Source organism: Podarcis raffonei, chromosome 9, assembly GCF_027172205.1.
Source record: "Podarcis raffonei isolate rPodRaf1 chromosome 9, rPodRaf1.pri, whole genome shotgun sequence".
NCBI classification, from domain to species: Eukaryota; Metazoa; Chordata; class Lepidosauria; order Squamata; family Lacertidae; genus Podarcis; species Podarcis raffonei.
This window is the reverse complement of record NC_070610.1, coordinates 79,653,310-79,666,799: the sequence shown is the minus strand read 5'-3', so window position 1 is coordinate 79,666,799 and position 13,490 is coordinate 79,653,310. Positions and strand designations below refer to the sequence as shown.

At 51.1% G+C, this 13,490-nt stretch overlaps 1 protein-coding gene and 1 long non-coding RNA gene across 2 annotated transcripts in view; one reads left to right on the top strand and one right to left on the bottom strand.

Annotated features, from left to right (window-relative positions):
* Positions 1 to 13,490, bottom strand: part of LOC128420616 (uncharacterized) — a 393,346-nt gene that overhangs the window by 349,395 nt on the left and 30,461 nt on the right. The gene's annotated exons all lie outside the window — the stretch shown is intronic.
* The window catches only part of LOC128420599 (cytochrome P450 26B1), a 29,769-nt gene that overhangs the window by 12,588 nt on the left and 3,691 nt on the right, over positions 1 to 13,490 (top strand). Inside the window, exons 3-4 of the mRNA XM_053402263.1 lie at positions 10,478 to 10,753; positions 11,774 to 11,929. Of these exons, the coding sequence (XP_053258238.1) occupies positions 10,478 to 10,753; positions 11,774 to 11,929 (432 nt within the window). The remainder of the gene's footprint in view (positions 1 to 10,477; positions 10,754 to 11,773; positions 11,930 to 13,490) is intronic.

Here is a 13,490-nt window from a genome sequence, read left to right as displayed (position 1 = left end):
CTGCTCAGGCTGCACCCTTCCTTTCCCCCACCCTTCTCTGTCCTCTGCCTTCTTCCTCACTGTGAGGTAGGCTAGGCTGAGAGAGCATGGCTGGCCCAAAGTCACCCATTCAGCTTGCTGGCTGACTGGGGATTAATAATAATAATAATTAATTTATACCCTGCCCTTCCCAGTTCAAAGCCAGTGTGAGAGCCAGTGTGGTGTAGTGGTTAAGAGTGGTAGACTTGTAATCTGGGGAACCGGGTTCGCTTCCCTGCTCCTCCACATGCAGCTGTTGGGTGACCTTGGGCCAGTCACACTTCTCTGAAGTCTCTCAGCCCCACTCACCTCACAGGGTGTTTGTTGTGGGGGAGGAAGGAAAAGGAGATTGCAAGCTGCTTTGAGACTCCTTAGGGTAGTGATAAAGCGGGATATCAAATTCCAACTCGTCTTCAAAAACTGGGCTCAGGGCTGCTAACAACAAGTTTAAAACACTTAATTATAAAAGCAGCATAAAATACAGTGTAAAAACATGAATAACAATAAAATTCAAAAATCAATGTAGGGGAAATAAGCATTAGATAATCCCCAAGGCTAGCTGGCTGAATTGATCCTGCTTGGGCCAGCGAGGAGGCCAGGGGAGAATTAGCTGTGCGATTTGAACGGGGGTCACCACAGCCGTAGTCCAAGACTTTAAACTGTGATGCCACACTGACTTTCTAGTCTCCGCTCTTTTCCAGGGGCCAAATGTGCCCGCCCAAATCTCTCTGTCTGGACTCTCACCCCCCATAGCCTCCTCCAGCCCTTTTGACTGGCTGGGATGAGCTCTTGAACCCTAATGATGCCTTGCAGACTTTCCTTCCTTGTAAGCACAGCTGTGATGGCCACCTGTCATGTGTGATTTAGCTGAGATTCCTGCATTGCAGGGGGTTGGACTGGATGACCCTTAGGGTCCCCTCCAACTCTCCAATTCTATGATAAGACAGAGAGGGGTGTGAGCACAGAAGGGTCTGCCTGGCTGCAATGTGGTACCCTGTGGGTGGGTGCTGAGGCAACAGCAAACACTTGTCTCTCGACCCCTCTTGCTTTTGCTCCTTGCATCCTGAATCATCCACCTTGACCATGCGGCCCTTGAAAAGTTGTTCAGGAGGGCACATGGCCCCTCAGGCTGCCTTTGCTCCCCCTCCTCTGCGCCTGGGGTTTGCCAATGTTCTCTGAAGTGTAGCACCCCTCCTCTGTGGAAAGCCTTCTGCTGGCCTTAAGAGCATCTAATGCTCTGGCCCCACACATTTAGCTGTGAATCCTGCATGTCAGGGGGTTGGACTAGATGACCTTTGGGGGGTCCCAGCTCCACAATTCCATGATTTGGGCATCCCATTGAAGGCTGGGGTTCAAACTGCACTCCTGTGCATGGCTTTGGAACGAAAGAAAGATCAGCGATTCCGCCTCTCTTGCCTGACTTGTAGGGTGCCAAGCGGCAGCTGAAAAAGCTGTTTTTGGAGTGTGTTTTTTTCCTCCTCCTCCTCTCTCCTCTCTCGCCGCCCCGTCTCCTGGGCCAAGTGCAAGGCCAGGGAGCCCTCTCTTTGTTTTCTGTTCCGCTGGAGCTGGCAGACTCCCGAGACATGCTCTCCTGCTTGCGATCGCGGCCCCAGCAGCCAAAAATACCGGCATGTAAGATTTGCAAGGCCACTGAACCATCAATTCGGGTATCCTGTCTTGAGCAGCGGCCAGGGCTGGAGGCCTCTGCGCAAGTGCTGTGTGGATGCGGCTTTGGAGCTTGCCTGTGTGTGAGGAGGAGGAGGAGGACAAAGCGCTTTCAGAGTCTGGGTTCCTCGCTGCTACCGGGGGGAGCCTGAATCTGCCCTGTCTGATCGAAGCACATTGTTTGGGGGCTTATGTTCTGAGCACTTGTCCTGTCTGTTCTTTCGGACGTATCCAAAAGCTTAGCACAGGTTCCCTTTCCTCATAAATTTCCTGCAGAAGGTTGCCCAATGCGGAGTGCCTGGGACCTCTCCATGCAGGTCCCTGGCAATGTGCTTGTTAGATTTGTTTTACTCATTTTAACGGAGGAAGACATTTGGCCACGCCAGAGAGTGCGCCCCTGGACCTGTTCCCTCCATGGGAAAAAACAAATATGGGTGCTGTTACTTTTTTCCTTCCATTTCCATACCGCTTCATATTTTTAAGGAAACAGATCTCAAAGCGAGCTACAAGCCACATCAAAATATCAAATAAATCATTCCAAAATAATAATTAAAATTGCAGAAGAAGAATCAAACGCAAAATATTCATTCAAAGCAGTATAAAATAACAGGAAACCAAAGTGTTATCTTAAATATGTTTTTTTTAAAGCCAAGGTCAAGTATAGAATATACATTTAATATAGCAAGAGTGATGATGTTTTTATCTTCAACATTTTGAAATAAAACATTCCTAAAGGCGGTGAAATGTTGAAGACACATTTAAAAGAGCATGGCTAGTAAGAGAATAAAAGGCCAGGGTTTGCGCACTGAAACTTTCACGCTCATAAAATAGAAATGATGGGGCTGATTTCTGCTGCTGCTGCTACAAAGTAGGAGGGAATTGAATCAAAGGCCCTGGGGTTTATTTTATCTTTTGCCATGTAGACACCTTTTCCCTCTGAGGAACTCAAGGTGGTGTATGCGTGGCTCTCCCCATCCCCTCAACAACCCTGTGAGGTAGATTAGACTGAGAGGCAGTGGCTGGCCAAAGGTCACGCACTGAGCTTCATGGCGGAGTGGGCATTCGAACCCTGGTCTCTCCCACATCCTAGTACAACACATGAACCACTACACCACACTGGCACTCTTTACTTTGAGAATTGGTGCAGTGTGGCATGGAGTTGAATCTAGAACTGAGCCTTCAGGGCTGAGATGGTGCCCAGCTGCAGGCCGTGGGGGTCCTCCTGTGTGGCTTTTCCACCAGGGCATCACTGGTGTGCAACTGAACTGTGGTGCATTATGTGCTGCATGGCTCAGATGTGCACAGAAAGCGATAAGCCAGCCCAGGCCACTGTGGAGACTGGGGCCTCATCATCCTCTTAATTCTCCAATTTGTCAACATATTTTTGGAAACCTGGTCCGCAAAACAGTAGCCTGGCACCATATTGGTAACAGTGAGATCAGTGCTGTGATCTCCTGAGCTGTGGACAGAAAGCATGTGGAAATAAAATGCGCGTTAGTCTTTTGTGCTGCAGCAGTACATCCCTGGCTCAATTTCAGTGTGTTGTCCATTGTTCGCTCTGGGGGATGCTGCAAGCATATCTAGGCACCCTTCCAGGTGCCACCCAGTGGGGCTCCCTTGGGACCTGTAAGCTCTACCCACTAGTGCTCACAGCCCTGCTGCTGTTCATCCCTTGGATCTCACATCCCAGGATGAAAGAGAGGCAAGTCAAGAGCGCTCGGCCTTGCCATGGGCAGCTGATTTCCTCTTGGCTCCCCTGAAACCTGGATTCACCTCTTTGGCATGCAAACAACTTGGAGGTTGAAGCGAGTTCAGTTGTTGTCGGAGGGCAGCTGATCACGTAAACAGGCCTGGTGTTGACTTTCGTTTGATGTTTCCACTTAAGAAAGCTTCCCTCTGTTGCAATTGTATAGAAGGGGGCTGAATATTTGCAGGAAGATTGTATCTGGCAACTGCAGCCGGGGATTTGTGTGGTGCCAGTCTCGATCTGAAATTTACTCTCCACCCAAAGGTCACCCGGAGGTCTCCCCTTTCTCCCTCCCCCCCCCCGCCACTCCGACCCAGAAAAAAAAACAGCCAAACAAGAGGGAGGCTCTGAGGTTCCCAGCAAAGACTCTTGTGTCGCACATACCTGGAGCGCACTGTACATCCTGCCGCCGAGACACACCGGTGCAAGAATGTTCTGCCTAAGGAAAACCATAAAGCTTGAAATATCCTGTTTTCATTCCACTCGGTGGCTCGGTTGGACGTTCAGAGTCGAGATCATTCAGCTCCTCTTTGGAGCAAGCGGCTTCTGGTGTTGGCAGCCGCAAGGGGCCTCAGGAGGCTGGCAAAGGCGTCTCTGCTCTTTAAAGAGCTGCTCCTTTTGCACTGAACATCACTGCCCCGCAAAAAGCATATTAGGGCATCAAAAGAGGATGGGACCAATTCATGGAGTTCGAATCCTGTTTGCATCTGGTTGGCTGCTGTGACAACAGGATGCTGGACTAGGTGGGCCCCCTGGGCCTGATCCTGCAGGGCTCTTCCACTGTTCCAGCCTCCAGAATGTTCCAGTCTGGATGGCTTCACACCGATGCTACCAGCAAAGGGTTTTGGGGTTGCAGATCTAAGTTCACTTTCCAGGGTGCAAAATACAATTGAGTTCAAAGGGATCGATGTCTAATTAAACATACTTAGCAGGATTGCACCATTAATTTATCTTCCACACACCCCCTTTATTGTTGGCCTTCTCCATTTCCAGTGGGGGAGAATTTGGGGCACAGACTTATTGCACAAATTTGCATCAGATTTGGGGATGCTGGTGTTGACACATCAATGTCTGGACCAAGGAAGGGTGGCAGGTGCCTTGCAGGGAACATGCGCTTTGCAAGGTACTTTGTAAACATCCTTCTCTAATCTTTGTTTTTTTAAAAGTTTTAATAAAGGGAGTGGCAGGAGCTCCACAGCACAGCAAAAAAATGAAAACAATTAAGACCCAGGATTTGTCCTCCCCCCCCACAAAGACCACCACTCAAATTACAACCCTCCACCAAAAAAATTGCCAATACCCCAAATGACCACGACTTTGAATAAATGTTATGTTTCCTAGGTTTAGTGCATTGAGTTCCTCCTCCTGCATTGCAGGCGGTTGGACTAGATGACCCTGAGAATTCCTTCCAACTCTATAATTCTGTGCTTTTATGATGCTTGCCATACTTATGAAATGAATTCTGAAAACATGTGGATCTATTCCAAAGGGTTTTGAACACACACCCATTAAAAAAAAAAAGGTCTTAGCTGTCAGATGATTAAAATTATGCATTACAATAAGCCGCACCCTTTGCATAGCTGGATGTGTGAGTGCAAGGACTGGGCTGCAGGGCTGAGCGAAAACATTTTGTCACCCCCAAGCGCCTCCCCAGTATGATCCCAGAGGCGTCTTTGCGATGAGAATTTCAGAATTGCGGGTGGCTGTGTGTGAGGAAGGGCCACACCACAGCATCTTTTCCTTATGTGCTGCTCTGAGATCATGTGGTCTAGCCACTTGGGCAGTAAAATGTCTTGGGGAAACCATTACGTCTTGCCTCTAAAAGGATCACTGCCGTAAGCTGGCCCCGCCGCCCTAGCTGACGTGTAAAAGACGTTGTCGGGTGCGTCCAAGGGGACTGAAACTCCTCCAGCGTCAAGAGACCTTTGTCTAACGTCACTCCAGAAAACTCGGATAGAGTGTCTCCAGCGGGCGTATAAAAATATCACCGTCTCTGTGCAATTTCTACACTCGGAGACATAATAATTAACAACCGATTCCACAACTTCAAAAGCTCCCGGATTTCAGACATTCCTGCCGAGTGGCTCCAGGGTTGGTTTGGTTATAGAGTTCAGCGCAGCGTTCCATGTGAAATGGATCCCAGCCCTACCACAACGTGTGTGATGTTACTTAGCTTCCCCTGAGCGAGTCTGGGGCAAGACCACCTCTGTCGCCATCTCCCAGGTAGCAGGGAAATGTGAGGAGGGAATGAAGAACAGTCTCACAAGGTCACGGGGGGCGAGGTGGGGTGGGTGGGTGACAGAGGAGAACCTCTGGATGGATCTAAGTGACCAGCTTCCCTGCCAAGTCGATGTGTATTTAATTATTGGTTGCAAGGCTCAGGGTGGATAAAGTCATTTCTTGTGCAGTGCATAGTTAATCTGTGGAACTCGCCTGTGCAGGAGACAGTGATGGCCACTGACTTTGTTGGCCTTAAAAGAGGATTAAACAAATTTATGGAGGAGAAGAGGACTCTTGATGGGCTCCTAGCTCTGCTTTGCCTCCACAATTGGGGACAGAGATGCTTCTGAATCCCTGTTGCTGGAAACCACTGGATGGGAGAATGTTGCTCTTGTACTCAAATCTTGCTTGCTGGTTTTCTGCAGGCATCTGGCTGGCCCCTGTGAGCACAGGAAGCTGGCCTAGATGGACCACTGGCCTGATCCTGCAATCTCTTCTTAGGTTCTTCTTAGCATTTGCAGAAGACTCCCTTTCGATTGTGGAGAGACCCAGCCGATTATCGCCTTTGTGGCCGCTTTGCATGATAGATTAAAGACTCGATTGCTACGTGGTCCATACAATCCAGATCCTTGATTATTTTTGCTAAAGAAAGGCTCAATTTTTTTGAACACCTCCCCCCCCCCCGACCACTTAGCAATAGCATTGTTCCACCTCTGCCAAGATCTACCTTCAGGTGTCAATGGGTGGCCTTGCAGAAGCAGAGGGCATGGTTTGGACATGTCTCCCTGTTCTTTCATCTCCGCTCCACTGGTCAGGTCTCTTGCGATTCCCAGGACACCTGTGCAGTCTAGAAGGCAACGGATGGCCTGTTGGGGTGGGGGTGCAGTGGGGGGGTAGGAAGAGCTATTCTGCAATTGCTCACTAGAGGGCGCAGGGGTATTAATGTACGCAGGTAAGAGGGGAATGCAGAGAGCCTGCTGGGATTTCTACAGTGGGATGATTTTTCAGAGCCCTGCAAGGGGGTTGGAGGGAGAGGGGGGACTCTGGCACCACCCCCATTTTTACCCCGATCTGCTGAGAGGGGAAGGACCCTGTTAGGGGGACAGGCAGCAGCTCAGTAGTCCGCATCTGCCTGGAAAGCAGGATACCGCAGGTACAATCCCTGCCTGCCTCTCCACATAGGTCTGGAAGACCCTCCCTGCCAGAAATCCCAGAGAGGCACTGCTGCCAGTCAGATACTGAGCAGGTGGACCCAATGGTCTGACTCTGTATGCAGTAGCTTTCTCTGATGCAGTGCAGCCCACACCTCTCTTGGGCTTCCGTTTCCCTGCTGAGCTACCCAGAGGACTCCTGCCATTAAGGTAAAGGTAAAGGTACCCCTGCCCGTACGGGCCAGTCTTGCCAGACTCTAGGGTTGTGCGCTCATCTCACTCTATAGGCCGGGAGCAAGCGCTGTCCGCAGACACTTCCGGGTCACGTGGCCAGCGTGACAAGCTGCATCTGGCGAGCCAGCGCAGCACACGGAACGCCGTTTACCTTCCCGCTGGTAAGCGGTCCCTATTTATCTACTTGCACCTGGGGTGCTTTCGAACTGCTAGGTTGGCAGGCGCTGGGACCGAACGACGGGAGCGCACCCCGCCGCGGAGATTCGAACCTCCGACCTTTCGATCGGCAAGCCCTAGGCGCTGAGGCTTTTACCCACAGCGCCACCCGCGTCCCCTTTAGGTGGTATATAAATATTGGAAGCAAATAAAAAGGGGAAACAGAAATGTGGCTGACCACCTGCACCTCTTCGCCTTCCCTCTCGGCAGGCTTCCTTTCCTACAGGGAGACCGTAAGAGGCTGCTGGATCAGGCCCACCTAGGCTAGCATCTATTCCTGTCCTCTCTCCACAGCCGAAGGCTGCGAAGTTTCTGAAAAGCAGTTGCTGGAAAGCACAGCAGGAGGAGAGAGCTCTGATCCTGCTGGTGGGACATTTTGTCTCCCTTTTGGAGAAGGTCAAACTCTGGCCTGAGATCCCAGAGCAGACTCCATTTTGCTGTTTGTTCATTTCTAATGCAGGGGAGCTTATGCCTCCCACCAGGACTCGAGTAATATCGACCCCTAAGTGAGGACAAAATTTGACGTCCCCCCAAATATTTATGTTCACATTCACAATACAGTCATACCTCAGGTTACATATGCTTCAGGTTGCGTTTTTTTCGAGTTATGGACCACCAAAACCTGGAAGTACTGGAACGAGTTACTTCCGGGTTTCGGCGGTCGCGCATGCGCAGAAGTGCTAAATCGCGCTTTGCACATGCGCAGAAGCGCTGAATTGCAACCTACGTGTGCACAGATGCGCCGCTGCGAGTTGCGAATGTGCATCCCGCATGGATCACATTTGCAACCCGAGCGTCCACTGTAATTCCTTTTGGTACAGTTGCTTTCTTATGGATCTTCGCAGTAGGGACCTGTACAAATATATTATTCTTTACTGCCCCCTGGGCTTGGCGTCCCCAGACTGCCCTAAATCTGGTGTTGGGCCCATCCCACCTAGGAATGCGTAGCGAGTCAGGCTTAGCCCTCCTAATGAAGCAGGCATTGTTGGCGGGGAGGCAAAGGCCATTAAAAAACGGGGGCTGTTATTTGACTAAACAAAACCAGAGCAGAAGGCGCCCCGTGCCGTGGCAGGGCAGAGCTGCGTCCAAGAAACAGTTCCTTTTCCTGGGCAGATCCCAGTGGCTGAACAGATCTGTGTGCGTGGCTTGGGGAGGGAATTCTCTCTCCCGCCCAGCTTGCAAAGCGAGGCTCTTGGAGCAAGGATCTCTCCAGCCCTGCAAGCGGAGAGGTCCTTGCTTGCTCTGCCTTCCCAAATCTCCAACCCCCCACCTCGCAAGTCCTCCTTGACACGAGCCAGATTCCTGGAGACGGCTGCATTGCACAGGACCGCCTGAGCTTTACCTTGGCGCGTGCTCCCCGCTGCTACTGGAGCTGGGGGGCCCAGATCACGGCGGTGGCGGCAGCAGCGTCGCACATGTCAGTTAATAAAAAGTAAGCAAACATTCTCCTTCCGCCCAGGATTCAGGGCGGAGGGAGGGCGAGGGAGGCAGCGGGGCAGAACATAAATATCAGGACTGGAGAGACTGCCCCTTGCAAGAGAGAGGCCATGGGAGCCTTGAAGGAGATCAGAAGAGCCTGCAGGATCAGGCCAATGGCCCTTAAGGTCCATAAATAGCAACACCCTAGGGGTCCCTAAGGAAGTCAGATTAGCCTCAACCAGAGCCAGGGCCTTTTCAACACTGGCCCCAACTTGGTAGAACGCTCTGCCACAAGAGACCAGGGCCCTGCAAGATCTGATTTCTTTCCACAGGGCCTGTAAGACAGAGTTGCTCCGCCTGGCCTTTGGCTTGGAATCCACTTGATCCTCTCCCCCACCCCCCTTTTTCCTTTCTCCTTCTGTGATGGAACTCCTGTTTGGGGACTTCCCTGGCTTTTTCCTGGCCCACATAGGACCAGTCTAGATAATTGGCCTTGACTTTTTCAGCCCCAAAAAGTTTTTTGATTTGAGTTTCTACTGAAATGAGGCTGCATTTTAATGTTGTACTGAATCTTGTTTTTAAGTTGTATTTCAAACAATTTTTTTATACCTGGTGTTAGCCGCCCTGAGCCCGGTCTTGGCTGGGGAGGGCGGGGTATAAATAAAATAATAATAATAATAATAATAATCATCATCATCATCATCATCATCATCGAGTCCAGCATCCTGTTCTCACAAAGGCCAACCAGATGACCCAAGCGGAAACCCACAAGCAGGATCCACTCACAAGAGGAACACACTCGCCTCCTGTGGCTTCCAGCGACTGGTCTTCAGAAGCATTGCTGTGGAGACAGAGCATAACTATCACGCCCAGGAGCCACTGATGGCCTTCATGAGCTTGTCGAATCCTCCTTTAAAGCCATCTTTAGAAGGAGATGTCTGTTGATGGCTCCTAGCCAAGATGGCTGTGCTCTGCCCTCCACAGTTGGAGGCAGCAAGGCTTCTGAATACCATTTGCTGGATCCATGGGAGGAGAGAATCCTGCTCTTGTGCTCTTATTCTGCTCCCTGGTTTCCCACTGGCATTTAGTTGGCCACTCTGAGAACAGGATACTGGGCTCCATGGGCCTTGGGCTGATCCAGTAGATGTTCTTTTGATGTTCTCATGCAAGTTCCATCGTTTGTGCTGTGTGAAGAAGTATCTTATCCATCCTTTCTTGGTGTTCAGATATCTGGGTCATCAGTGCCATTCCCCCCACTCCTTGCCAATGAAACCCTTGGCCAGGGGTGGCCAGGCTGGTCCAAGACATTTCACTGTGCCAGGACTCTGGTATTCAGAAGCAATATTGCTGCTGCCAACTGTGAAGGCAGAACATCGCCATTGTGGCTAGTGACCACCTGTAGACCTCTCCTCCATGAATTTCTCTAATTCATTTTCAAAGGCATCCTGTGGGAGAGAGTTCCATAGATTAACTTGGCACTGAGTGAAGAAGGACTTTCTTTTGTCCCTCCTGAATCTGTCAACTTCATTGGCCGTCCATGAGTCCAAGTGTTATGAGAGAGGGAGAAAGCATTTTCTCTCTACCCACATTTCCCATGCTGCGCATAATTTTACGAACTTCTCCAATGTTGCCTCTGACTTGCCTTTGCCCAAACCCTGCAACCTTCCTTTGCAGGGGAGCTGTGTAACTGGGCCAGTGATTCCTGCCTGTGCCCAATGGCAGCCAAGGAGCAATGTCTGTTCCACTGTCGAACTATCAGAAAGTTTCCCCTGGTATTTTCCTGATATACCTGTCCCTTCCATTTCAGGTCTTCTCCAAAATCTTCAGCCACGAAGCGCTGGAGAGCTACCTGCCCAAGATCCAGCTGGTGATCCAGGACACCTTGAGGGCATGGAGCAGCAACCCAGATCCCATCAATGTCTACTACGAAGCCCAGCAGCTCACCTTCCGCATGGCCATCCGGGTCTTGCTGGGCTTCCGGATCCCAGACGAAGACCTCAGCCAGCTCTTTGAGGTCTACCAGCAGTTCATGGAGAACGTCTTCTCCTTGCCTGTGGACCTGCCTTTTAGCGGCTACCGGAAGGTAAGAGATGTCCTGGTCAGGAGAAGTGGCTTGGAAGAAGAACACCATGGCCTACAGAAGGCACTGGGTTCGATCCTTGGCATGAAAGTGACCAGTTAAGCAGGCGATGGGAAGGGGAGCTGTCTCTGTGCCCAAGACCCTGGAGAGCTGTCACCAGGCAGAGTAGACAGCATGGTAATATACTGACCTCACTATTAGGTAGTGTTCAGAGCAACTTGGAGCATGTCCAAATGGCTCTGATTTTGGAGGGTCAGCTGGGCTGTTTGCTCTCCCTCTCCCTGCAGGTGTTGAGTGCTTCACCTGCTGATGCTGTGATTCCTGCATTGCAGGGGGCTGGAGCAGATGATTTTGGGGTTGCTATCAGGGCCGTCTTAAGCATATCCGGCGCCGTGGTGCAGAGATCCCTCTGGCGCCCCCCCCACAACTCCAAAACAAGGGAGAGGGTGGTGGAAAATGTCCTCTGCCTCTCCCACTGCCCCGATCCCCGGTGTGGTGGCAGCAATCAAGCAGGAAAACGTGCTGGCGGCCTTGCTGTTTGGCATCGGGGCACCCGAGAAGGCATCCTGGGAAGGCTGCTAACCGCCTTTCGCCAGAAAGCAGGAGGAGGACAACGACCAGGAGCAGGGCCGTCTGTAGCAGATGCAGAGACTTGGGAGGGGAGCTGCGCTCAGCTTCCATCCTAAGCCCCTGCGGGGGTCGCTCTCCTCCTGAGGAGGCTTGGGAGGGAAGCTGCATGCCCACCAGCCATATAGTTAGCAGGGTGCAGCTGGCAGGCATGCAGGGAAAGGGGAGGCTGCTGGCAAAGCCGCACAGCTCCCCTACTCACTAGGGCGCCCCTGAGAGGCCGGCGCCCTGGCGCAACGCACCACTGACACCAATGGGAAAGACGGGTCTGGTTGCTGTACTTCCTTGTTGCTCCAGGAGAGAGGCTGGAGCTGAGAGTGAGAAGAGAGCAGGACGTGGGCTTTGCTGTGTGGCAGCTGCTCTTCCTGGGTTCCAACCTCCTCCTTTTTCCTCCAGGGAATCCGTGCTCGAGAGCTGTTGCAGAAGAGCTTAGAGAAAGCTATCCGGGAAAAGCTGCAGAACACGCAGGGCAAGGACTACTCCGACGCCCTGGACCTCCTGATCGAAAGCGGCAAGGAACACGGCAAGGAGCTCACCATGCAGGAACTGAAGGTAGGTGGAGACTGGGTGGCCGGGAAGAGGCAGCCGAGGTGGCCGCAAGAAGCCCTTGGCTCTTGCACAGGATAAACACGACTTCTCCTGCAATAATACAACATGGTCTGGGGGGAAGGGCTGTAGTTCAGTGGCAGAGCATCTCCTCTGCATGCAGGTTCAGTCCTCAAAAGTAACTCTAGGTAGGTTGGGAGAGAACCTTGCCTTGAACCCTGGAGAGCTGCGGCCGGTCAGTGTAGACAATATTGAGGTAGATGGGATGCAATAGTCTGACTCAGCATAAAGCAGCTGCCTATGTTGCTCTAATAATAATAATAATAAATTTTATTCATACCCTGCCCTCCCCAGCCAAGACCGGGCTCAGGGCTGCGAACACCAAATATAAAAACAATTGATTGAAATACAACTTAAAAACAAGATTAAAATACAACATTAAAATGCAGCCTCATTTCAGTAGGAACTCAAACCAAAAACTTTTTGGGGGATGAAAACATCAAGTCTTCACCAAGGCCAACTATCCAGACTGGTCCTATGTGGGCCAGAAAAAAGCCAGGGAAGTCCCCAAGTAGGAGTTCCATCACAGAAGGAGAAAGGAAAAAGGAAAGAGGGGAAGAGGATCAAGTTGATTCTGAGCCAAAGGCCAGGCGGAATAACTCTGTCTTACAGGCCCTGCGGAAAGAAATCAGATCCCGCAGGGCCCTGGTCTCATGAGACAGAGCGTTCCACCAGGCCAGAGCCAGCAGTAAAAAGGCCCTGGCTCTGGTTGAGGCTAATCTGACTTCCTTAGGGCCCGGGACCTCTAGGGTGTTACTGTTTATGGACCTTAAGGTCCTCCGTGGGGCAGACCGGGAGAGGCGGTCCCGTAGGTACGAGGGTCCTCTGCCTTCCCATAGCAACTTGGCCAACCTTCTCCAGACTGGGGACCTCTAGGTCATTTGAATGCTAAGTCACAGCAGCCTCCAGTCAACACCAGCCATGCTCTCATCTGAAGAACCTGGAGGCAGCAGGCTGGGCTTCCCTCTCCTATACTACCACCGTGAGAAATGGTTTCTTTAGGAGAGGAAGTCCTGCATCTTGTCTGGCTTTGCACATCAGTCAGCTCTTGATATGCCCTGCTGTCTGTCACTGCCATTGCTGCTTCTCACCTCCAGGGAGGCTGGGGAGGTTGGGGGTCACAGGTCCTGAGTGGGTGGGTGGGGTAGAGCTCATCTCAGCCCTACTCAGTTCAGGGGCTTTTGATGCTGGTGGTCTCATGGCTGCTCTGCTGAACAGCATCAGCCACAACGGCTCAAGTGCTTTTAATTGTTTTTATTTAGGTGATTGTTTCTGGCTGTTTTTATCATATTGTTTTGTTTCTGATGTGTTTCCTGCTCCGGGTTCCTTTGGGAGGGAGGGCAAGTAATAAATTCAGTCATCAATCAATCAATCAATCAATCAAAATGTGTAAAATCTGTTGGAACTTTAAGGGAAATTAAAAGGATTCATTAATTTTTTTAAAAAGAAAGAAAGAAAGAAAGAAAGAAACCCACCTTAAAGCAGTTTACAAAGAGAACAAAATCAG